Below are 27,748 nucleotides of genomic sequence, written 5' to 3'. Positions count from 1 at the left end.
AATTAATGCACTTATTTCAGAAACACCCTGTATAATTATAGCACATGAAAATGTTGTACAAAGATTAGAAATAGTTAAAGGACGTGAATTTGTTAGTTACGGCGTACCGCAGGGTTATAGAAAGTGACCGATATTTGTTCCGGTAAACATGTGAAAATATGAGCTTGTGGTTGCGGAGCAGCTGATATTTAGATAATGAACCAAAACTAGATGTTATCATGAGGAAAATAATATCAGAGCAATTTAGAGGCCAATTACTTGCGGAACGTTATTTTGTCTAAATTGTATTTGAGGGAATAAATTTAAGAGCGTTTGTTTTCAGTGCAAGAAGGATGAGACACAGGAAAATAGACAAGCGGCAGGCTAGATCTCTGCGATATTTTTTTTAGGTAATACAGCCTATAGTAAAAGTATTTGTGCGGTAAGGGCTCTTATGAAGATTGTGTCCAGAAGGCAATATGCATTTTGCGTGATTCATAGCTCTTTCTTCGCGAGAATGGTTGAGAGGGGTTGGTTGAGTTTATGACTTTAGTGCAAGTGCGGTGGAAACGGCAGGAATAACTCGGGACTTTTCAGACTCTACCGGCTGATCTTATTTAGAAGTGACATTGCACAATGACAAATGCGCTCGGTAAAAATGTACATGTAGCATAACTGCGAACTATTACCCTTAGTTCGCATGATAGTAGAACAGAGGGCGACGACAAAACGTAAGATGGATAGGTCGTACATGCTGTGACCCGGATGAATGTTTGATGGCCCAGCACTACTGCCACTATATGTGGATTGCCGTCTCGAGCTCAAGCATGTCTTATGCAGCGGCTACATGCATAATCCAAAAGCTTCCATCCCGGGTTTCTCTCGTTGCTTTTCCACAGTTTGAGGCGGTGGAACTCCCGTTTAGTCCGATACCTCGCTGATAATTAGACGCGTTAGCTCCCGATCAACTCTTGCTAATGTATGCGATTCAGAATTGAGGTAGATTCGACTACAACAAATCTGCATAACATGTTTGTTGTCTTTCTGATTTTGTTGTTTCTACACTTGTAAATGCGAAGAAAACTTCTTTTGGACAAACTATGTCTATGTAGGTAACGAGTGTTCAAATAAATTTGTGGGCAATCAACCCGCGTTTCTCTCATTAATTGACAAATCTTTCAAATGCACAACTTCATTTTGATCATACCTTCATTTGTTGTGATAAATGACGAATTGAAGTTTAAGGTTCATTTTATATTGTTTCTCTAACTCTTTCAACGTTTTCTGAAATTCATATTGATGGTCGTCCACTTCCACTCTTTCGTTCTACACTTCCTGTTCCACGATATATTTGACAGCTGATGAGGCTACGCCATACGTTAACAGAAACAAAGGCAAGCACCAAGCTACTTGACGGTGTTTCAATCATACCTTATCTTTTTTTAAAACTACATTTAATTAAAACTATTCCAAATGACAAATGTATTTGTATCTAATACAACAATAAATCTTTAAATATGCACTATATGAGTAGAAATTTTTTTTTATTAATTAATGAGGAAAGTTAAAGTAAACAATTTCGGTACTTAATAATTTTATCGACTAATTTCCACGTATATCAAACGTACGTGTTCATCCAATCAGAGCGCTTACTTTCATCCAATCAAAAATGTTTATCGCGATAAAAACGTCCTACTACTCTGTTATCTCGCAAAAGTGATTAAAACTGCATGCTACTCTTGTCAGATTCTCAAATTATTTTTAATAATTGTGTTTTTAATAACTGTAGGTATCATAAATAAAATTTTGTATTCTGGAATTAATCTTGCCAAAAATAACACGAGCTAATTTTTATATCTCATAAATTTCCCAATTTTCACTTAAACAGTTTTGCTTTAGACAATTTTGCTCGTTGATATTTGGGCATTTTTATTCAAAGGTTACACCCTCGAGCTAAAGCTCTCGGGCATAACCAGAATAAAAATACCCAAATTCAACAATAAAATTGAAAAATTTATCCGATAAAAAAATTAGATCTTGTTATTTTATCTTCGATAAATTTAAGTTCCTTCTTTATTTAATTTTTTTTCATTATAAATGTTTACTTACCTTCAAGGAAATTTTTAACCTCCACGAAACTTTACGTACTGCTACAAATTACATAGTACATACTTGTACATTTTTCAAAAGATTTGTTCTATGATGTATTATTACCAAGAGTATTTTTATTCTCTCTTAGAATTACATTCTGTTGGCAAATTTCAACCCAAAAATGTGATGAAGAGAAACGGCGCCCTCTGCGGTTATATTATTTTTAGCAGTAACATAAAGTAGTAGGTATTACTAAAATTAAAGCAAAGAGCAAGTCTCATTATTGTATAGCAAGGAATCTCTAAGGTAATAAATAAAATCCATTTTTTAAGGGCCAATTTTCAAGAAGCATAGCTCCCTTAGGAAGTATTTTCCGACACATGTTTACCGTTTACGGAATTTGTCTCCATATTTTCGCATATGGAATCAACTTTCCAATTTAATGATCCTCTGTATGTTACGAAAAATAGTAAAAATGAATAGGTAGATAAATCAACCTTAAAAAATAATTATAATTATCAGAGAACATTCAATATGTTTCTGAAGTAGATAAAATTCTGCTCGTATCAGTCAGTTGATCTATTTTACACAGTTTAGTCCAAAACAGTTTTGATTAGCAAACATTATTAAAAAATTAATCACACTTTATAACCCATTTAGAATTTGCGCGACTTCTGATTAATCAGAAGCTTGAAGCGTACTAATTGCATTGCTCCTCGCTCCAGACTTTTCTTTTGATCGTTATGTCCGTTTAACGAATAATATAGTAATCAAAGTTAAAAATAAATACAACAAAAATATTTTTATTTTAGGATGGCACGGCTAATTATCTTGCACATTTTATCTGTTCTACGAAAAATTTCTCGATGGTAATAGCATCAGTATTGAATATGGATTTTCGTGGCCGTTGAGGTTGTTGGTCTATGAAAAATGCCTGCATGCTTGACTATCGCGGCTTACCCGGAAGACAACTTAATCACATACGTTTCACCTCTTTAGAGTTTAATTTCCGAACGTTAATAAATAGAAATTAAAAAATAATCAAATTAAAAGCTTTAACTCTTAAAAGCTGGATACAGTTTTAGAGTGGTTTTAATATTGACAATACAAGGCACATTAAATTCTACTTTGTTGCTCCATGACAACTGCGCAAGACTCACAAAGTTTAATAAATTATTCTGAATATTGGTTTCGTTTAACTATAAAGTGTACATCCTACAATTCTGAGAGGAAAGATTCTGACTTAGAGAGTTTGCGGAAGTGTATATTGTGGGGTTGTCGAGAGATTTTTGCAAGAATGAAATAATTGGAATTGAATAAATGATATTATGAAAAAAGTCATGTCGTAAAATAAATGTTTGTTTTAATTTTCAAGTTGAGATAGAATAGAATATGCAAATCGGTGGTACAGATTTAACTGAGTTCCTCGAGGAACATTAGAAGTAGTGTCAGTGTGCAGCGAATAGTTCGACCAAGCAAGAAAGTTTAGTTTAGGAATGAGTAAGAAGTTATAATCTGCAGAATATGTCAGTGAGGAATTGACATTATAATTTTTGTAAATCGTAGGAATAAATAGTAGATGGGTAGAATGGAGTGACGGACAATAGCGGTGCATTTATCATTTGACTCATCGATGAATTATTAAATGAATAAATAAAATTCGTTTTAGAAAGCGGGCGAAGTTGATGTCCTCCTGCGAGAGCAGTTGGAGTACGTACGTTGTTGCAAAGGGGTCCGGAAGATTGTTTCGTGCAGTGCATTTGAGAAGTGCTATGGGTATGAGTGTTGCTCTCTCAGGAGCGTCTCCGTAGTTGTGTCTATTATTGGTGGAAAATTGAAAGTCGAGGCCTGGTGGCGGTGCAGGTGCGAGAGTGTCGGTAGTGTTTGGTGTGGGAAGGTCATGCGATGTTCTGAGATGATGCGATTTATTAGCGAGGGTGACTGTCATATACAAATAGCGTGAGATCAATGATTGACGCCGAAAGTTGGCGATCGAGCTTAAAAGCATGTGGCATCAGACGCACGCGGCAGCGCAGTTGAGCTTCATGAGATTCTCGGTCCGCATGTTTCCGCACAGTTGCAGTCTGACAGTATCCTTCGCAGGATAATTCGCGACGCTGCAGCACGCGACGACGCTCACGCTCCGCACTTGTGCACTCGTCTTAACGAACGGAGGTGTATTTTTTTTTTGACCAGACACATGTTTTAGTGGCGCCGTTCTGGATCGGTTCTAAGGGTGCGGACACACTTTTGTGACTTATGCGATGGTGATGAAGCGGAAACAGCACAACCGGTATCTCGCCATTGGTATTGTGTACATCGCCACCATCATCAGTCAGGGTGAGTGTCCGACGGTCTAAGTGCAGCCCGGTATAATCACGATGAGAACAGGGCAGCTCGTAATTGCATAAATTAAATTGCAAATTCCGACCGCCAACGTCCAAAAGCGAATTAAGGCACTTACCACGTGACCAATTTTCATTTTATTTACACCTTGTAAGTTTAGCCGCCGTTTCTGGACTTTTAACGAACTCCAAAAGCAACAACTGGGACGTCAAACAAAAGCAAATTTAGGCCAAAGCGACCGTAATTTTTTTGAATCTGAACGAAATTTTAAGTGGGATAACGTCATGCACCTTCGCACCCTTTTCGCGTTCACTTTCTTAACTCGACGCGAAAGACTACAAATTTTACACAATTGTAAACACCTTAAGCTTTAACCCTTTTACATCCGAGCTTTAGTGCCTTTGAAGTGCTAATTGACGACGCAGAGTAACTTCTAAAAGAATTTTTAACGGGAATATTACGATATAATTATTAGAGGATCAAATCGTTAAAGATCGTTTAAACACGGTGAGGTAGGTTATGGTTGAAAAAAATGCAAGAACGGTAACGGGTTAACGGGTGAAAATAAGTCATGAATACCGCTTTTATTACAGCGGTGATTTAATTCGTTTGACGGCATTTGTTTTCTGTTGAAATTGCAATGAGTAAAAATGCTAATTACAATGAACGAAATAATTAAAGGCTTGTTGAGGTTGAAATGCCGGAGGCGGTCTAAAATTCAACGGTTTCAAACTAGTTTCTCTAGCATACAATTTTTAGCACGCTTGTCACAAGTTTTTAAAAGTAAAATTTTCATTTATGACCGAATGCCGGTTTCATATAAGTACATCTTTAAACTTTTTCGGGTAAGTATAATAAAAGTTTTTATGAAAAATAAAGTGAAAAGTTATAAATTGAAATTGATAAAAGTAAATCCGGAGATATAAAATTTTAGAGAACGCATATTACCTGCTCCATAAAATTCATTTGCAGACATTTGAGATAAGGAGTTAAATGATACACCGAATGATTCATTCCAGTCTTTCGGTTTGTCAAAGATTTCTTCTGAAAAGGCAATAAGAACAAAAGTAAATCATATTTATATAAAACAAAACGGGTATTACGAAGTTAATTTGTCTTTTACATCTTTGAAAACTTAAATACGTTTCGGTTATGACATTGAATGAGTCGTGAAACAAATTCACCAAAGATTACATTAAATTTATTGCCTTTCATGTCATAAAGAAAAGGTGAAGGTATTTTCCTTCGCCCTTCTCACAATTGTCCGATTTTGCGGAACTTATTTACATTAGACTAACGCCTGGAGAATGCGTTAATAATTAAAAACCTCAAATTACTAACTGTAAAGAATATTAAAGGCACATAAATACTTAAATTAAAGTAGAATCCCAAATCTAATTTTAATATTGTGTTATAAAAATGTTGCATCTCCTCTAAATATTCCATTTACGAATAAAAATAATAAAACGAAGCTAGACATTTCAACTCTTTCTAAATCTCAAAATTTAATTCTGCTCGAATTTTATAGTTTTATATTTCGCAATGAGAAATGAATATTTTATAACTAGAGATGGGATTTCCAGATATAAAGTTGTGAAGGAGGAAATAAACAAGGAAGTAAAAAATTGAAAAGGGAATACAAGTAGGTACACAAATATTGAATGTACGGAGCCTTTTTCATATTTTACAAAGTAATAGTTCATACCGTTTGTTTTTTGCGTTTTGTTAAAACAAATTTATTAAAGTGTTTGTTTTATAAATCAGATATTTGAAATGAAGCTTGTTTGTAGAACTCTTGTGGAATGAAGCCGCAAATGCCAGAAGAAGTACACATTTAGAATTTTACATTCTTTCTAAAACGATTTGTATTAAATTTCTGAAGGGGTAAATAATGTCGGTGACTACATAATATTTTAGAAATTCTTTCTAAACCGTTCCCTACGCATTTTTAAGTGTGACATTAACATATTATTAAAAGCTTGAATATGAAGGTGGTCGCTATAAGTTCCTAAAACAAGTGTGAATTCTGTATGAATATTTACATTAAATTAGGCTGCTACACAGAAAGCTTACTGCAAACAACGGGAATAAACAACTAATTTCCATGTATATACACAGGAAGATGCTTACACGGGGTTGTTGAATTAATTTAAAAAATAAAATCATCAACCATGTTATAGACTGTCTTTAAACTAGTCGAACCAATAGGCTGACGCCATTCCGACGTATAAATTCTTCAATAATTCACTCGTCTTCAAAGTAAACGCAACTCTGCTTGATTGGTAGTTTTCTGGAGATGTCGTGAACAAACGTAATTTCAATTTGTTTGACTAGTAGCATTAAGACAAAATTGATATCGAACAAATTATCAGGAAAATGTAATTAAAAATGAAATTCTTCAAGAACATCTTAAAGACGATAATTAATGTTTCAAACGTAACTAAACTTACCCCAAAAAGTTTGGTTTTCATGTGAACGAGTTAGTACGAATGGAAGTAAAAATCTCGTGAAATATCCAAATGTAAATTTGTCTCCATTAGATATAATCACCCCAAGAACCGGGTTAGAATTATTTTTTAATTTAAACGAGCATGCAGCACTATGTAATAAGTTATCAAAAAAAAAGGAGATAAGGCGTGCTATCGCCGTTTGTAATAATTAAAAAACCACCACTTACGTGTTGTACTTTTAACGGAATAACAAAATGTGAATGCAAAAATCAACCCTCTGCCCAATTCATTATAAAATATCACAGTTTAAAAATGTTTAAAAATATTGGCCACTGTATCGACAATTAATTACCCAGTATGTGCAGATTTCTAAAATGAAATTTTTGAAAGACAATTCGATTAGTGAAATGTAGTTTTAAAAAGTCATGTCAGGTGAAAATTTTGAATTTTTGAATTCATTTTTTATTGTATAAATATGTATAAAATATCGGGTGTTCAAATGAAATCCTGCGCTGGGAAAGCATTGGAAACCGTCAATTGTTTTGCTTTTTTAAAGTGTAAATTGATGGTTGTAATTAGAGCAGCTAACCTAAAATGTATTTAAAAAAAATCTTTCTTCTTTCTTCTTTCACATTTGTAATGTTTTATATTAAAAGTAGAATAATTATCGATTCATATTATGGAAGCAAATACCTATGTAAGGGCACCCTAACATATGACATAAACAAATGTCATTCGTGTCAAATGGCGGTAAATTCAAACTTTAGAGTGTTCAAATATGTTTACTTTTTCCAACGCCTCAGGTTTTCATTTGAACGCATGATATAACGTTGAATTAAATACATTTGATATTGTTGATATTTTTCCTATCATAAAAGATCTGTTTTGCCTGTTTGAATTTTAGCATAAATATCTTACTTTAAGAAAATTTTCATTTATTATAATTACATTAGCATCGTTGAGGTCGTAGTCGATTCATAAATTAATCATAAATCAAATCTTGATTTTTAAATTTCCAGATGAAACAAATGCGTACTTAAGATGAACGAATTATTATTATTATTCATTGTAGGTTAATTTTAATAGCTCGAAGTAAGTGCAGCAACTAATGTTTGTTGTGCAATTTGAGGTCGCCATTCTCAGTCTCTTTATCATTAGTAGACATATGTTAATGATTAGACCATGCTAATAATTGTTTAAACTAGTTTTGGTGAGTTAATCTATTTTATAATGTGCAGTGTCTGTTAGACGTGTCGAAAGGAAGAAAAATATGTATATAAAAAAACAATGATTTTTGTTATTTTTGAGAGGACAAATAGAAGAAGTGCAGGCTCTTAAAGGTTGAAGGGTTGAAGGGATAAGAAAAATCGTGTATCATTTTTCATAAAATCATCGATCATATAGATATCGGGGTTAAACTATGAGGAGACGACGCTTTTACGAAGTGCTTCAGTCGCTTTAATAAAAGAACACGAGTTACCAAATAAAATTTAAGGCAGTGAGTGGTATGATAAATTTAATATGAAAAAAATATGCAACAAAGCAATAAAATTTTGAATATTAATTTACGAATTTATTGCATTTGAAGCTAAAACATAACATCACGAATGTCTTTAATCGACAACAAAGAAATAAATGTAATGGGATAATCGATAGTCGACGAAATTGGGTTTATTTATATTTAGTATTAAGCTTAATATATGAAATTAATTTAGGAATGACATGCAACTATAAATTACCCCACACGGATCGATGGGAATAATTTTAAATTAAGCCAGGGTAAAGAGCATTTTTTGCGCCCATTTTAAAATTGATACACTTCGAAAATGATAAGTCGCTGTAATATTCAAAAACTGATGAGATTTTCTTAGTTATATAGAAAACTCGTAAAATATATTTTATGTCAGATATAAACCTTACTGTGATCGAATAAAAATGTGCTGCTATAAAGATTGACATATAGAGAAACTAGGAATATATTTCTGGATGTTTTATTAATATTGCCTCATATATGCGGTTGCTCATTAAATTGACTATTTTATAAAAGGGTTATATAGGTTCGAAACGAACCATTCTGTGAGTATCGCGAAGTATAACTTCACTCACGCCTTATAAATAACTAAAGTTAGGGTGAAAACGTATGCTACATTTAAGGAAACCACTCCGACTTTTTGCAAAGTAAGACAAATGTACGAAAGTACGCCAAAGTTAATTCTTTATATGTTGCCCGCGTTTTATGACAAGTCCCTTGTAATGCTTATAACATATTTATTTAGATTGTCCGGGTGTCTAGAATGTTACGAGGCTATTCCCGAACTCCCAGTAATTTAGGGTTAGCTTCCTGAAGCAACTTTATTGTTTCTATTAAAATAGACACGTGCTATAAAGCCCTATATATAAAAATTACTTTGTAAGCCGCAACCAGTTAAAAACTGCTCCGACATTAAATTGCAACTGTTTTATTACACAATTTTAATTTATCGCCCCGTTTACATAAAACAACCAGAAAATTGATGCTCTGTCTATCTCTTTTTCCATTTTTAATTTTTTTCCGTGCCGATTTTGATACAATGTCCTACCTCACGCGTTAACGCTGATTGCGTTGTTACACTTCATAACAACAAAAATTTTCAAATTGAAATTAATCGTTAAATCATCGAAATGTGCTCGGAATTCCCGAGCATCTGCGGTTTTAATTTAATACCTTGAGGCTCCCCAAAATCATATTTTTAGGTCGGTAAAATTTTTTCTGATTTTCACGATCACATTCCAAACACCGCCAAAATCTACCGATTCAAATTTGTTTCAATCTTCGAAAAATGTGACAAAAATGTACCGAATAAAAAGTGAAAGAGGGCAATTTTTCTCTCCGCAGAATCTGATATGACGTGCCCTATCAATGTCAATTCATTGATCTGATCGCTTTGAATTTTGATGAAACTGAACCCATAAAAAATACAATTCGGTCAATCCTCTCGTAAACACTAAACGTCCATCGAACAAAACCGAAAAATTATTTACAAACGTCAGCAATCAATTGTCGAAGTCGCCGAAATATTTAAAAGTCGCTCTTTGAAATATTTCTGAGGCTACTTACACGAGCGTTAAATAACTTGGCGAAATGTCGAACCGACTGGAAATATGGTTTTATTTTCATTCTTCAATGTCGGAAATTTATATCGCGTTAGAGATCAGATTTTAATTTACTCAAAGATGCTCTCAAAGGTGCCATAAAAACTGCCTTTATACTTTCACACAATACATATTGTTTTTTTCTTCTTATGCAGACGGCAGCGAAAATACGCAAACACAAGGTCTCTCTATCTGAGTGGGCGATAAAAATCTTCAAAATAAAATAAGATGGGTGTCGAGCAAGTCGCCGATAAAAAATTCATTATAAAACTTTTTGGGATTTACTTTAACCCACTAAATATTGAAGTTACAAAACTTCAAAACCGATATTCGACGATAAATTATTTATCTCAAATATCTGATGTTTTCTACATTTTATCGCAAACGATTTAAATGAAAAAACTGAAAAGTGCTAATCATGACTTTGCATGCACGGTGCACTTTAGTGGAACTGCCATGATTACATGTCAACAGCCTTTTTCCATTATTTCCGGACTTTTGCGGTCCCGTGCCTAAAATATTAGACCGTGTGGCAGCATATGACATATTTTATTAATGACAAAAATATATAACGAAACTCCAAATCACGATTTACACTTCATTTTCAGAATAAAATATAAACTGCATACTTGTAAATAAGAACTCGACGAAAATAGTTGGCCGAGAAAGCCATTAAAATATCTTATTGTCAACGGAGGCGACAAGGATGGAACAAAAAGTTTCTGGAAAATAGATAATAATTCCATGATGGCTGGAAGTTTTAGTTATAACCAAGTTCATTAATGTGGGTACGATACTTGAACTTTTCTGTATAATATTATGTTAGTAGGCTGCCAGAAATTCTTTTGGGAACTATTACGTTCCTCATTTGTGTAAAAGACTGTAATATTCTAGTGCATAAAATGTGCCACGATGATAACAAAAAAAACAGCTTGCTTTTACCACTTGCATAGTTATGATAATGGAAATACCAGCATGTTAATATTTGATTACCTTTGATGATGTCATTACGTTTCGTAAATTATTTGACTCTCTAGGCTGTTGGCTATTCAACGTTAATACGGGAATTTTGAATTTTGCCAAAAGTAAAAATCAGCTGGTATTTAAAACATTGTTGATCATTCATTTAACGAATTAACAAATATTTTACATGTTTGTGTTCGTATTAGTGAATATACTCGTAATAGCATAGTTCTCATGCCTAATAGTTTTTACGTACAATGATTAATCAAACGTTGAATTTTATGATTCAATTAACACACTGAAAGGAAAAAATATTTGGCCAATGTAAAAACATGTAAAGGGATAATAATAATACAAATGACTAGATTTGTGGAAGAATTTTATTGTCAATGTCAGTGTTTATATCAGAGAAGCGTAACGTACAACAATTACTGTAAGTATGAAAAATGACAAAGCAAAAAAACACTTGCTTAACGTCGGTTGCATTCAGATAAACCGCTTTGGTCTTATCTGTGCTTGCATATTATCAACTTAAAATTATTGGTGTAATTAAAAAATTGAATTTGCGATTGTAGTTTTAGGTTAATTCGCTGTTTCCTCTTGAGCAAGGACACCTCTAATGAAAATCTACAAAACGTAAAAAAAATCATTTTGTATTTTAGCCGAGTAAAATGAGTTGAATTAATTTATTTGTCAGCTGCTAAACCCACTGTTCATATTTTTATACAGCTTATTTGTTTTGTTATGGTAAAAAGCTTTTAATTTTCAAATTATCAATATATTATTTTTGGAATTTGTGACGGCAGCAAAACAGAAAATAAATGCTTTGAAAATTGGTTCTGATTAATATGTCAAATTGTGTTTAAAATTATTCAGAAAATATTTCGGGCAAATATTAAGACAGTGAAGGATTACGTTACCAAGTACTTATATCGATTTTACGTAGCGTAATGGTTGCTAATTGATGGTAAAAGGGGCCACACACATAATTTTACAACAGGTGGAGGTTGGGAAATCGTTACAGGATTTTTATATACGTTTCCCGGAACCTGATACCTGTGCCTATAGGCAGTCACAAATTTCGGGAGGGATGTATTGATGGATCTCAGTAAAGGAGTAAATTTTTCCCTTAGATAGAGGGAATTAAATAAAAATAAATGTGCTACTCTATTTTATGAAAAAAACATTTCTTCACAATATACAAGGTTATTCACATAAGATGACGAGCTTGACCAGGTAAGAATGCAACCCAAAATACACTTTACATAGTATTCATTGTGTTTTGGTATTTAAAAATTAAATCAGGAATCCGAGTAGGTATTGTATTAATTTGAAAGGTATATCTGTCGTTGCATTTTTCGTTCATATTTAGTATTGAAAAGGTTTTCGAACGGTGACAGAATCGATATGATCCTACTTACCCATTACTTTTGTAATTTTAATCGGTTATTATTCTTATTAAATTATACTTTGTTGAGAGAGGTATTTTTCTGTCAGAACTTTACATTCATTTGGCTGACGTTAAAAGCTGTCTATGTTTTATGTGCATTATGATAATGCTGGATAATGTAATAGGGATCGAGATTGCTTTGTGAATTGCCTTTTGGGTTGCATTTTTACCTGATCATTCTCGTCATTTTACGTGAATAACCCTGTATAAAAATATATTCCTAAATAATACTAATCGATTAAATATTATTTACTGTATTTAAAAATAGATTGCATTAAAACAGATCAAATCAGATTGAAGATAAAAGTTCACGCTTGATTACAGAATAAGCAAATATCAATTTAACATCAATCACAAATGAAACACTAATACGTTGAAAATAACTAAATATAGGAGTATATGACGCTAAAGGTAAGACTTTGCTCCAAGGTAATTAATAGTATATTATTATACGAGTTTAATAAGACGCTTTATTATCACACGAATGTGTTTAAGGAGTGCTTTAATGGAACGAGTGTGATAATACGTCTTATTAAACGAGTGTAATATACTATTTTATCTACTTTGCTTTACTAATTCCTGAAATTTCGGTTGCTCTAGTTTTCATATTAGACTAGGGACTTTTGCGTGGGTTGGTAACAGACAAACAATTTAATAGCCGTGAAACAAATTCAATAAAATCTCTCATTCGTGTGCTAAATGTTTGAAATATTATATTTACTAAATTTACTTCGTAGCTTCACACTTTACCTTGACGCCTCACGTGAAACGGTTGATGTTGCCAATATAATAAAGCTCAAAGTTACTAAAAACAGTTCAATAGTATGATCCATTATTAAAAGTAAAAGTAGATAAAATTCTAAAAAACCGTTATTAGATATTTTCAGTTTTTGTAAAACTTCTTCACACACATATTTTAATTTTTTTGGTGGTAAATGTGAAGATCAACAAAAAGAATGATGCTATTTATTGTAGTAGTATGTATTTGGATTTCAATATTTAAAGACACTCAATTTAAATTTTCCTTTAGAAAATATAGGACACGAATTTATTTGATGCGACTTTGAGGAGACCTAGATGTTCAAAAATGGAAAATTAACAAATTCGGCGGTGTGTTCCCAAACATCTTAAAAGAATTTGAAAATAATAGCTGGCACATGTATTACATAAAACCACCACAGCGACCATAAAAATGATTGTAGGTTGTGAATTTTAAGAGGTAGAAAATATTAAGTGTTTGAACACTTTATTTTATGTTCTTTTTTTTTGTAAGCACTCGGTATACTAGACAAAGTATTAGTTATTCTTAATCGAATCTTCGGTCAGTTTGAAATAACTTCAGTGGGTGTATAGGGTGTACCTGCAATACGTGTGTTAATTTTAATGTGTTAATTTCAAGTGGAAGAACTCTCCAATTTATGACACTTTTCTCTATAACATTTTGCAAAATTCGCAAAAGTTTTCCAAGATTTTTTTTGTCCCCAATTTTTACCAAACGAGTCGTTTTGTGTCATAAACTAGTCTCTATTTTTTTGTAACAACGAGAATTTTTGTTTTAATTTATTTATGTAATTATTTTCTATAACAATGTAACTGTTTTGACAGGGCGGGTATACATATTGATGGCTAATTTGTTTAAATCAATTTGTAAGCCTTTTTCCTAAAAAAATCAAATAGAAGAAACGTTTCATTTAATAAGCTCTGCTACGTGTTAAAATTAACACATTTTAGATACACCTGTATAACTACTAATTAATATTTTCCGATATATCGTAAGCTATTTGCAAATTAATCATTTTCATTATCAATACAGAGTAAGATTTGCTTCCTAACATGTTCAGTTAACATTAGCTGAGTTCATGCTTTAATGAACATCTGAACTGGTACATTTGCTTATCGTTTGACTGTACCGATAAATCGTCACATTCACACTTAAAACGGACAACGATCCGATTTACATAAGGCAATTAAGTAAAATTGAATAGAAATTTGTTCGTTTGTTGTGTGGGAACATATCCGCGGAGCTTAAAATTCAGTGCGCAGTGTTGTGTGAATGATTTTTATCTGACGAGCGAGCATCGATCGAGTTTCTTGTATTTTTGTGCGAATTTTCTGTTTAAATAATTTCTGTTGCGTCCGGTGTTTATTCCTCGCCGATGAAATATTAAAATTGTAAATAATGCAAACTAATAAGAGGAATCACAATGGGATTGCGACTCCGAAACGCGTCCTTAATTTACCATTTTTGGTTGAAGAAACAAAGCAATTAATTTTGCATTATATAGTCGAATAACTCGAAGTAAACGCTGGAACACCACGTTTTGTGTATGATTTATTCGGAGACGGTGTAAATTGGTGGCGATTTATTATTGAAAGGTGAAGGATGCGATATTATTCTCGGGCGGGATTAGTAATAAAGCGTTTTTTACGGTATCGTTTTTACTGCTCGGTTTTTTTCTGTTTTTGTAAAGTGTGTAGTGTAACCGGTTTCAGAATACACTAGGTCGAAAATCATTTATTATTTAAATCTGGTGGGATTCGGTAAAGCAATGGGGCACAGTGTTTGACGACCGCTTGATGCAGTGGGGGTGTGGAATTCGTAATGACAGGGCGAACCGGAAAAGTAGAGAGTGAGAAACGGCGCCGCCGCTACCGCCGCTGCCGCCGCCAATACTATCGGCCTCTTGAACGGCAGACCCATGTATTAGGACGTGTACTAGTTGCGGTCATATCCACGGACTTAACACCGTGCAATATTAAGTAAACAGATTAGTTCATTATCCGGTTATATTCCATTTTAATACCGTTGGTCAACAGTTCAGATATAATTAATGTGGAGATTATTATTCCTACTGGTTCATTATTCGTTGCGTCGTAACCGTCGTAATCTGCTCGGTACTCTTCAGACCACCCTTGTTGATATTGTTAATACAATTACTTTTAATAACACCCCAGCCCTTACACCACAAATACAGGACTAAAGCCGGCCGACGCATGTTCACACATCATTCCACCAAATTTTACATAAAACTCAATAAACACAACGAGTCCTCCTAACGACTCTATTTACAACAGAAATGTACCCGCTGTATCGCAGAATCACCAAGATTATTGTGCGCCACTTCTTTTTTCTAAATATTTCACACAGGAATTTATACATGACGTAAAATTCTAATAAAAGCACCCTTCACAGTAACACATAGATCAACATTTTATATATTATGTTGCACGCTGATATGAATATTCTTTCCTTTATACATTCCATAAATCCACGTAGAATTTTTTGTCAAAAATAACAAAGCCAGCGCATGTCTTTAATCACTGTTTGTACGAGTGATAACACAAATCAATTAAAATTTTATTTGCGATTTCAAAAGCGATACTTGTGTTCGATTCTACCGTCTTGTACGGTTGTTTGATCCTCCTTTTTGATCGTCATACCTTGATCGATTCACTTAAGGGAATTATTAAGGGAAAACTTAAGATGAGAATTAAAGCCATTTAAGTCTTCAGGATAGAGTAGCTCCGACATTTTAATGAAAAAAGATCGAGTCGGGAAATAAAATACTCGTTAAATTAATCTATTAATTACCACAGTTAAGTATGAAACTCTGGAAGTCCATCTAAGAAAGTCGACCCTATTTTCACTATTTTTAACGATCACTTTTAACATTCGCTCTTTGAAAGCTAATTTATTTTTTAAATCTAAAGCGACCGTGAAGATATGAATTACTTGATATTCTCGTTTTTAATGAGGCTGTCAAAACGGTAACCGTAAAAAAATAGTAACGTCGTTATGGAAATCAAACCGAAAAATCTCCAAAATAGAGACAAAAAATCATCTGACATTCACCGAAAAGGAGAAGTAAATTAAAATTATAAGGAGCGATGCAATGCATTTTTAATTAATTTTGCGACAGTTTGGGTAAACGTACGGTAAACATTTTGATTGCACACTCTTAATGAACATTTTACTCGAGTTTTTAAAACACTCACCTTTGAGAATGAAAAATGCAGTGTTCCTTCTGCGCAATCTAGAAGAGTTGAGATTCGTGTTTCTGCAGATTCTTATCATAGAATTAATAGGTCGCGTGAGTTTCTGACAATGAGTCTTACGGTTATTACTGTTGGCACTATCACTAATTATTATGCCTCGTCCCTCGAGTCTTAAAATATTTATGTTTACGGCTGTGGAAGTAAGCATAGATTTTTTTAATCTCGAAAAATTAGTTCAGTTTGAAATTGCTGTCAAAGTTAAACGAGAATAATAAATAAAATGGATTTTTTTAATATGGAAAAAGTGGTTTCAAATTGCAGTAAAAGTTAAATGAGTGTGTTGATTTGGAGAACAATTAAAACGTTCTACTGCATTGGATTTTTTGGGAGCGCTCTGTTGCAAGAACATCATTTTAAAAACTAAGCTGTCAGCTTAAGCGGAGCGTAGCTGTCAATGTGAATGGCTGCGATCGTTCAGAGGTCAAATCCTTCGAGAAATGTTGAATCTTAAACATGCATTTAATGATCATCCGTCGCCTCCTGACGCAATTTTTATAAAACGTGCTTCAGAAACATATTGTTATAGAATAAGCGGAGGTAACTGCATTGGAAGAACAAGAACACGGTTCTTGACTCTAAATAGCTGATTATGAGAGGAAACAACGCTCAAATCATCAGACACTTAGAAACGGAGAGACTACTTTTTACGTATGCGCTACAGAGTACACATGACCATGTGTTTTGAGAATTTGAGAGACATTACATGTTTGAGCACTAATTAAGTGATGAGCGTGTTGGGGTGGAGATGTTCGGCGTTGAATTACGGCTGATTTGGGATTTGAGAACTGAGACACACTTTCCAATTTTTGCGTCTGCTTTTATTATAAGACGGCATCGTGAATGGGAGGACCCTGTTTCGTGTTTCCTTTTTGTTCTGTTTGTTGGACAAAAAAATGTTCGGAGTGTTATTTTTTAAAAGAGAAAGTGCGTTGGTGGTGTTTAGTTGATTTTAATGAAGCAAGGAAAATGTTTATTAATGTTGCCCGGTATCGAAACCATTGTTGAAAAATATATAGCGACTGCGGTGAAGAATATGCAATTTTATTTAGCAGGCTCAGTCAAAAACCATTAATAACAACTAACCTATATGGGAGTTATCGTGGCTAGAAAACAAAACGAACGATATGTAGCTAGTACTGGAGGTACATCCATCATAAGTTAGTGAGCGTGATGCATTCCAACGTACCCTATGCAATAGGGGTAGAAGTACGCAGCGTTGGTTAGGGAGATTGATCTGGTCGCAGGTGTCAAATTCAGCAAGGATTCATCATGCATTTCGGTCACGATTCGCACATTTCCAGCGTATGTAGTTCAGGAAAGACATTTATATATCTACAATTTTTTATGTGTCATGGGAGTTTACATAATACTTTATTATCCCCACCCTGCGGGTTTGAAATGAATGAGGCGATAAATGATTTGACTTAGTCCCACATTCATATTTAATTTATCGCCCAGTAATGACGTCTTTATTTATTTATCAGCCAATATCGTTTGCATTATTCGTATGAATTATGAAAGCCGCAGAACCTGTCAACAATCAACATTAAACATCAATTACACCATTATTAACAACCATCGATAAAATTCAACACCGTCAACAAGTTAAATACTTACACATATTTTTATCAAAGTTGGAAAGCTGCAAATCCGAAGCATCTGCACGACGAATTTTGGTGTTGACACATCTCAGAATAAAACTCCAGAGAATAGCCGCTCCGCAAGGTACCTCAACTCAAGGATTACACCGAATTTTTCACTCAGATAAATATAAAATTTAACCGGAAATAGAATAATCATCCTTTATGCCACTCGGTTTCTTGTGAAATGTCTCTCCCTGGAAAATTTACAATTAAACTTCTCACTACTCTCCCAATTACACACTCGAATATTTCCTACTTCGCACTCAGACTAATTTATTTTATTTCGAACTAGCTTTAATTATGTGAATAATCAAATCCACTTCACATAAAAACACACTCGTTGCTCGACATTACAAGAAAATATGTTTCGTATCTTAATCCGAGAATGTACTGTTTCCAATATCCACTCTATTCGAATGGCCAGCGAAAACTTTGATCTCTAATATCTCCAGAAGCATTAGCGCTATTGATCATCAAAGATAAGAAAAATTGGATACCAACCAGATGTTATATTACAACGGACAAAGAGCTCAGGACACTGTTCTTTTTCAACATTAATTAGATGCTGATGCTAAAAACAATTATTTTGTAGAAAACTCTAGTGAACTTGTAATATTGGACTGCTAGAACTGACAACTTGTTGTTTAAATATTGTCCAGTCTCAATCCTTGTCTAGGTAAAAATTAAAATATGAGACATTCAGATCACTGATAATTTAAGTTCGGGTGTGAAGACCGATAACTTTTAAAATTAGAATGCTAAAGATAGAGTTCGATGTTCATCAAGGCGTGACAATGATCAATATTGAGTGTTCACACAGATTTGAAATTAGATTTGCGGATAAATTAATAATAAAAAAATCCACTTATCCGTTACTTTAATTTTGTTTTAGTAAATATGATCGGGTCGTCCACTTGTACTTAAATCTATCTAAAATTTATCTGGGTGAATAAATATGTATTTGATCGATGTAGTGTAATTAGGCGAGAGACAAAAAGAGAAAATCAGTAACCTTTTAATCCGCCTGACCTCAGTCGCATCGAAAACACTTGGAATAGTTTCAGGACCTATTAAATAGTCATCAGTCGTGCGAACTTCAGGAGTTGTGCGGAACGTGCTTTAGTTAGGTATTGATAATGCAATAAACTGTGCGCCGAAGAGGTAGAGAGCCATACTTGAAAACAAGAGACACTTTATTCGTTCCTAAACGGCTGATTATGCGACTTAGCAAAATTACCCGAGTAATTTCATTTTTTTCCACTGTTCGCTGCAGACACCTCTGCATTCTTTAATTAATTTCAGACGCTTTTACAAAACAAAATATAAGCAGATGGTTTTTGTGTAACAGTGTTGGTTTTTTTGGTGGAGGCGCCGGGCTAATTTTCTGATTATCTCACAAAGCATCGATCCAGGTCGAATTATTTTTGCGGTTGGCAATTTTGAGAGTGGTGCCGGTTCTGTTCTTATTTATTTGAGAAATCGTGTGTTATCAAACACAAGTGTGTTTTTATGACAGTTTGACTTTATATGGGCTAGAAAGATTGATGTTCTCGAAATCGCAACGTGTTTGGAATATTACTATTTGGCAAGTGGGCGTCTCGGGGTGTTTATTTTTCTGTTTAAATGAATTAAAACGGTCTCATACAAAAATGGAATTTCCGGGATCGACCTTTACGAAGTTTTTACGCGAACACCTGCTACTACAAAGTGTAGCCAATTTACTAAGTAAAATCTCGGTTTGATATCAACAGTAAAAATTAAAGAACCAGTTGTTTAGCTTCGAAATTTATGACAAAATCGATTATAATCGCCTCGGATCGGAATGACTTTTATTGGAAGGGGTCGATGATGATGTTGGTGTAAAATTTTTACGACACGCTTAATTAAATGATTTAAAGAATCTTTTAATTTGATCTGTAAAAGCCGACTCGCTAATAAACATCGTCCTGTTAATTACGCGTTTGTATTATTGTATTATAAAAATATTTCTTGTTAAAGTCGGCACAGTGTTTATACTAAGCGGGAGCAATTTAAACGGGTTAGTATTTTAGTAGAGTGGGTAAAGGGTAGTAAAAAGCCTGCTCGTCGGAGTGCAAGGGCCTTTTATAGTGCAAGCTCCATATTGTGTTGATTGAAGATGCCGCGGTTTTTTAAATTGTCTGCTTTTCGTTAAGGGTTTAAGCACAATTATCCTTTACGACCCACTCTATTAAGGAAAAATAGAGACCGGCTGGAGCTCTTATAAATTATATTTGAAATATTTCACTGAACATATCTGGCACACCGTAATTTCGTCATAGCCGGATTTAACCTGTTGTCGTTCACATTCGAGCAGATTATTATTTAATAATTAGTAATGAGCACAGAGAAAATTATTATATTGTGGAGTTGCACAATTGAATAGTCTTTAATTGTTTGTGTCTAGTCGAGAAGAGCAATGCCTCACTTAAAATAAACTTTATAAACTGACTGTGTATTCTGGTAAATTACTTGTAAATTGAGATAAAGAATTAACAGAAGTTCGGTTGGTGGGAAAATGCGACGCTTTCTGGTGGTGGAGTATCTAACAAGAGTTTGTCTTGGGCCGTTACTTACGCTATAATACTAGGTCACAGTCTGTGAAAAATAACGCGGCCGTTTGCAACACAGAAGGTTGGGATTAAGACACTTGATATTAATTTCCCTAGTGTACAATACATTTTATTAGTTGTTTCTCTCTTCAGGCCGGCACTTTCTTGCACGTGTAATGCAGTTAATTGTGAAATGCATAAATATTTAAACTCAGTTTAGGTACAAACAAACAACTCCCCGTAATAAAAGCCATTTATTTATTTAATAAAAATTTTCATCCACCCTGAGAATTCATAAAATCCCCATAATTACGACGGTGTCGCCGAAATGTTTACGGGGATGCGAAATAATTAACAATTAGTCTTTGTTAATTTGAAAACTATTATATCCAACATATTATCGCGCATAATCAACCCTAGTTCTGTGTTAATGTCATGATTATTTTGCGACAATAGGTGTATTACTAAAGCAGCTGTCAGATACATGAATGCAACCGTACTGGTTTGCTTACCACACATATACGGTTCTATTTAACGTATGTCACAATCAACTTGCTAAAATCCGTTTAAAATATGGCAATCACTATAAGCGCTGCGTTTAATAAACCCGAAAATTTTTAACACTAAATTTAACAACAAATTACTGCCGTTACATTCCTCGAGTTAAATACCCTTTCAATTTCGATTAATAGAATTTAAACAATTATGATAAATCGATATTTTCAAGACCGAGATTGAATTGATTCTTCAGAAGATGTATTAAATCGTACAATCAATTTTAGAAACACTAAAGAAAATCATTGTCACAAGATATTCACGTCAGGAGTCACGTAAAAAAAAAACACGATATTCAGAAAGGTCAGCTTCTTTTAAAAATTTTTTCGGTTCTGTTTAAGTAAATATCCGCATATTACACCTTTACTATCCTTATTAAGGACAAAGGTAGAAGACAAACAAACATAAAAATAGCCGTCTACCCTCGATGCTCAAACAAAGTGGGAAGATCAAGAATATTTACCTTTTCTTGATAAAGTAACTTAAAAAGTTAAAAAAATATGTATTTTGAATTTTCCAATTACATAGTTGCAAACTCTGATTAATATAGGTGAGTACATAACAAGTACGTGTTATTTTGACAGTGATCCAACAGGGTTTGAGATTTAATTAAAATAAATATTTAAATTATTGCCTACACAGAATAGGTTTAAGTGCAACGCTCTGCAGAACCCTTTAAAAACTAAGCCAGAGATGTGGTCATTTATTTTAATAGGAAAAATCTAATTTCCAAATGTTTTTATTTCACTTCAAGTCTAATATTTTCATCCATGATGGTAGATTTTTCTCGACTAATAATTGTTAAAACAATTAACTAATGCTCGGTTGCGTATACGTTTTTAATTATCTTAATAGAAACGGGAGTTAAGCTAATGAGGTAATTTGGAATGTGAAGGTTGTTACATTTTTTAAAAGCTACAGTACGTTCCACTTTTCAAGTTGTTGGCGGAGTAGATACTACTGAAAAGTGGGCAAATCCATAAATACATTTTATTTGTGCAACTGTGATAAAAAATAAAGTATTAAATGACAGTTGTTATAATATCGAATTTTGAATATGTAGTTACAAATTACTAACTGTTTTTCTATATAAAATTGTTTGTTTTGTGAAAAACTTCGAGCTTAATTTGTTTGAAATGACACAGAAATGTGTTTTTGTTATTTTAGTAAAATGTGGCAATGAAGCAATTGTGCGTAGTTTAATGCAAAAATACACTGTAAATTGTGATATGTATGCTAATTGGAATCGTTATTAATGTTGAATCGTCACATGATGGTTAAAAAATCGTTAAAAATGCGTAATAATATGCACGATTTTGCAAATGAAGCTGTTTTTTTTTTAAATTAATAAAAACACTTGAGTGTTCGCATGGACGAGTAACCTTGAGACAAATTTAACATGAAGTCTCGTCTCGGAAAGTTGAAACCAACAGAACCCATTTCGTGTTTCAGTTACGTCCCTTGCCAGCCTTAATCAACATAAATTATTTAAAGAGCTTTATGATTTTTTAACGTCTTCCTGCAGTGTTTTAAATACTTACGTGCTGCAGGTCGGAAAAATTTTTACCGATTTTTTTTGCAACCGTTAATAAAAAAACTTTTTATTTGCTTTTGATAAATATAAATCCTGTGTATCGTTTTTTATTATTTAAAACTTCCGACGGAATAAAGTTAGATTTTTGTTCAGTTTACAATTCGAGGGGTTATGTGGCGGATTTCGGAAAGAATTGGACAAGCCACTGGCGGAGCTGAAACTTACCACAAAAGCTTTTAAGTCACACCAATCGTGATTGTTTGTTCTTTTATCCCCAAAAAAAGTAAATAAGCATCATTTTTCTTCGGTGCCTACTTGAAAAATAACTCCTTTAATTAAATCTGCCATTACAAGATTGCGTTTTAAAACGCAACAAATGCCTATAATTACTGATTTATTAGTAACGCCGTTATAATTTGTAGGAGGCCGTTTATTTAAAAAACCTTTTTTGACAATGATTTAGCTGCCAACAGAGGCTTAATTTCACAGAAGATTTGTTTAACATATTTTTAGTTGGTTTTGGTTTGTTTGTGACAAGCTCCAAATCTCGCATCATATGTTATGGAAACCTTATTAAAATTTTATAACGTTCGATTTTTTATTTTGTCCTTACAAATTGAAAGAAGATTAACCATTTTCGACGGTTACTTCGTTCCTCATCTCATCGATTCAGTTTAGTCGTATTACAAACGTAAAATGGATTGCAAACTCTATACCTTACTACATCAAATTATTTAGTATCATTTGTCAGACCGTAATTAATTGAAAAAAAAATCACTTCTTTTTCAGTTATTCTATTAAAAATATTGAGGTTTTTGTTATATGAGACTGAGCCGATAAACTGTAAATTTTATTAAAATTATTAACGATCCTACGTAGCAAATGTGTATTGTTTGTTAGTTTTATTATTGCCAACGTCCGGTAACATTTTTGTTAAAGCCAGAAATTAAAATCATTTGAATATATGTTCCAAGCGTGGAAAATCTACCTCACCATTTCGCTGAAAATTTTTATTTACAATTTCACAAACGTAATATTTCACATGTTCCTAACTTAAAATGCACAGTACAGTATTAAAAATGTACCACATTAAATGCATCCTGGAGTATCACAGACTCGTGTAATCTAATACGTACATCTGTACTTACGCAGTCAAAGACGGTAGAGATTTATGGATATTGATTTTTTTTCTCTGATTAAATTTTCAAAAGTTGCTGCTCCTTTTCGACAATACATGCTGAAATATTTAGTTTTGCAATACTTCGACGTATCAAAGCGAAGCACTTTAACAAAAAAAGGAGTTAGATAATGGAAAAAATTTTCGTTGAATTTTTTTAGAGCAACGCTCTGTACGCAATATAAGCAGATTAGGAATAATTCCGACGTTGTTGTAAGTGTACGTATATTTTAATTCAAATTAAATGGGTAACAAAGGCGCCGACGTCCGGATAACTGGTTTTTAAATTAAATCTACGTGTTATTTTTTTTTCGCATCACACGTTAATAAAAATCTAACCAGTTATAAACAATTATCTTCAACCGTTTCTTCCGTTCCCAAGTTATCTTGTTAAATTCGGTTGATATGTTTCTAGTTATGTTTGAAAAATTTTCAAATTTTAAAGAGCCTAATGAATGAAATATTTTAATTAAATCCAGGAGTCTGAAAGACAACTAATTCATTTAGATATTAAATTAAAGATTTAGCTAATTAACTAAATGTAAAATGAAATTAATTTTATTACTTAGTCTTGAAGTTTTGACAACAGGATAAAGTTTCGTCTCTCCCAAATTTGCAAGGAGGAATGTTTGGTCTGGTACGATTTCGACTGTATATTTTGAATATTGCTGTATGTATATGTTTACAAAATTATTAGTGTAGCCTGATCTGTACTATAATGTCTCCGATTTGATAATAAGCCGTGCCAACCCGCAGATCATGGATATGAATAAGGGTTAGGGCTTATGAGACACATGTTGTTTACACACATAAGTGACTACCAAACAAATTGAGATACAAGAGAGCCGAATACACATTCTAAATAAATCAAAATTGAAATTATTTCAGAGAAAAAGAAAAGCAAACAATCAAGCTGGTTGTGTGTGGCTATTTACATTACGAGTCGGTCAGGCTTCGAATCCCTCGTGTAATAATTTATTTATTGGTTGATACAAAACAAATTTTATTAAGCCTACTCTGTTTCATTATTTTTTCATTGCGGCCGGTTAATCGGGTTGGTTCTTGGTCGACATAAAGTTTCCCGCATTAATTTTAACAGACGGAGACTTGAGGAAAGTATGAATTATTGGGTAATTAACACACCAAGTTCTTAGGTGTCATAATTTCGCGTATGAAGTAATCGTTGTTAGTGTAGACAAATGTATGCTGGCAAACCGCTATCACATCGGCCCAGTGTACACTTTATTCAGAACAAATGTTTCCACTGACATAATCTAAAGTGCTATATTACATATACCAGCCGCACGGCCCGACCAGCGATTCACATAAATAATAAACTTTGCTAAATACATTACTCTTAATTATGCTCAAATTAATAACGCGCCTCTGACTACCGACAAAAAACCTAATTGTCACGCGAAACTTTGTTTATAAGTAAATTTTTACACCGACCACAAGTTAAGTTATTTTCCAAATTGAGTTCAAATAAATTACATCAAGTTGTTAAATGTACTCTTGAACACACAAGTTGTCACCGATGTGATAGCTCACTATTTAAAAAATTGTATCCCTGAAGCGAGAACCATAAATTTTTAATGAAATCGATATTAACAGAAAAAATTTAATTTATTAAATTGCATCCCACGTTTGTATTGTAGAACATTTCAGTGACAGTAATTCGACAAGAGATTGTGACAAGTTTCGAAAGTTTTTTTTTTGCACTCAAATCACATTCTAAGTATTTTACAAGTAAAGCATGAACGGGGTAACAACAGGAACGAGAAAATGTTCTACTTGCTTCTGTTTATTTTTTATTATATAAAGATGCAAATTGGTAGAATTAGTGCACCTGGTGTTTTGCGTCAACATTGTTTCCTTGTTCCTAATTTTCTTTCTGAACTAATAATAAAATTTTCAGTGAATGATCTAAATGTAGCTTTCGTGTAATTTAATTGACATAAGCCGACATTGCTTGTTTTGTTTTTATTTGAAAATGTGACCTTTCGAAAAGCTGGGGTGTTGCGACTGTAATGGATTGGTTAGAAATAAACGGTTGGCAGGAGTGCAAGAACTATTAAAATATGGACGAAAACTCGGTGTTGAATAAACGTTCAAACACAAGTGTTGCTGGTGTGACGTGTGTTTGTGTATTCAATACGCGACTTTCTCTTGCTTACATCGGGAAATATGGATCCCTAAATATTGACGTATCCTTCTTTTGAATAATAGCAATTTAAAACCTTTGCAAAAAGCACAATTTATCTGGGACGTTAAAAGTTTGTTAAAAAATACGTTTATTACATTTGTACGGCACATTTTCGGTTATTTACTCCAATAAAGAAACAGTTCACCAGCAAAGATGCGGCTTCCGCTTAGGCAATATGCCACTAAATAGAAACTCAGGGACGCGGAAACGACCTTAATGATTTTGCTTCAGTACAAATAAAGTTAAACATTTGTCGAAACAAAAAGTAATACACCAACTACACATAATTGCAAGAAATATCTTAATGGTCGAAGTGGCTCGCAATAAAACTTTTTCCGTCAAGTTTGAATGATTCATTAAGTGGGAGCACGTTTTTCCCTAATTTGAAATTACCATCTCCATCCCGGCATGATTTTTCACATGTGAAGTTTATTTGTATGTACATGCAATTGGTCGATCAAACGTCGAAATAACACCTCAGGTAACATTTAACTTCATCAATCTTCTCAAAGAGAACACTTAACTTCATCACTCTAGAGCAGAGCTGTTTATACAAATTTCTAGTTTAGTCGAAGGATCGTGAAAATAATAATTGAAGCCACAAATTCTAAAAGTCTGCTTTGACGTTATAACACCATAAAGTTCCGATATTAAACTAGATAATTATATCGTTAAAATTCACTATAGCGTCTCTTTATTACCTATTGTATCTGACTGTCAACTAAAAAGAATTTTATTGCCAGTTTCATATTTAAGAGCCACACAACAACCCGTACAACACAATTTCCTTAAAGTCGACATGTGCACTTTAACACTTTGAGGAAACCGGCACATTAACCCGAACCCCTTCACTTATTCATAGCGGGTGAACAAGAAACGGATATCCAAATGAATTGGACAACTACTTGAGCGCGTTTACAGAATAATTAAGTCATAGACTGTCTCCTGAAAATAAGTTGACCTCAGTTGCACTAATGCAAAGTACTGAGATACCCCGAACGTATAGTCGTGTTCAGCATACGGCATGCTCTTAAAACGACAACTGGTACCAGCATCATGCGGCACTTTGAAGAGCTCTTGAGTACACGAGAGCGTCGAGAGGCCTATCCTTCCTAAGCTCTGTTTATTCGAGAGTAAATACTTTCCACAGTTGGGTGCAGAATTTTCTACGTCCGACCATAAACTTATATATTTCTTGACATGCCCTTTAATCTCTGTTTACTTATCATAATTATTTACTACCCCCCAGTTACGAGAGTGATCAGATTTCACTTGACAAGACCTCGCTTCGACTCTACATTACTTCAGACTCACTTAACACAAATTTTTTTTCGGCCTCCCTAACTGGGAAACACACCCTTACGTTACAGTTTAGGTCAAGGAAGCTGCGATTTCCCAAACGATGCGGGAAATTTCTGGTGGGGTGCGGGAGCAATGTTGCACGGCACCGTTAATTTATTCTTTTCACAGTTACTTTAAGATTAAAGTGTTCATACGTTACTTTAAATTAGTGATAAAAACACAAATCCCTGTATTATTTTTCGATAAATGTTTCAATTAACAGATGTCAGTCTTAAAAGTTAGGTTAGTGATTTT

The 27,748-nt window shown here is 33.5% G+C and overlaps 2 protein-coding genes across 7 annotated transcripts in view; one reads left to right on the top strand and one right to left on the bottom strand.

Moving 5' to 3' along the window:
• LOC138140379 (uncharacterized) overlaps positions 1-27,748 on the bottom strand; it is a 135,421-nt gene that overhangs the window by 11,598 nt on the left and 96,075 nt on the right. Inside the window, exon 1 of one of the 3 annotated variants that reach the window (XM_069061383.1) lies at positions 18,085-18,106. The exons of the other annotated variants lie outside the window; for them this stretch is intronic. Coding sequence (XP_068917484.1) covers positions 18,085-18,088 — 4 coding nt within the window. The 5' untranslated portion in view covers positions 18,089-18,106. Of the gene's footprint in view, positions 1-18,084; positions 18,107-27,748 lie in introns of those variants that run through there. 3 annotated transcript variants of the gene reach the window in all.
• DIP-delta (Dpr-interacting protein delta) overlaps positions 3,791-27,748 on the top strand; it is a 103,628-nt gene continuing 79,670 nt past the window's right edge. For 3 of the 4 annotated variants that reach the window (XM_069061379.1, XM_069061377.1, XM_069061375.1), the window contains exon 1: positions 3,791-4,410. In XM_069061379.1, the coding sequence (XP_068917480.1) occupies positions 4,335-4,410 (76 nt within the window). In that variant the 5' untranslated portion in view covers positions 3,791-4,334. The remainder of the gene's footprint in view (positions 4,411-27,748) is intronic. The other variant, XM_069061374.1, reaches the window with a different exon arrangement.

This window comes from Tenebrio molitor, chromosome X (assembly GCF_963966145.1).
Source record: "Tenebrio molitor chromosome X, icTenMoli1.1, whole genome shotgun sequence".
NCBI lineage: Eukaryota > Metazoa > Arthropoda > Insecta > Coleoptera > Tenebrionidae > Tenebrio > Tenebrio molitor.
The sequence above is the reverse complement of the archived record's forward strand: the minus strand, read 5'-3'. Positions and strand labels throughout refer to the sequence as shown.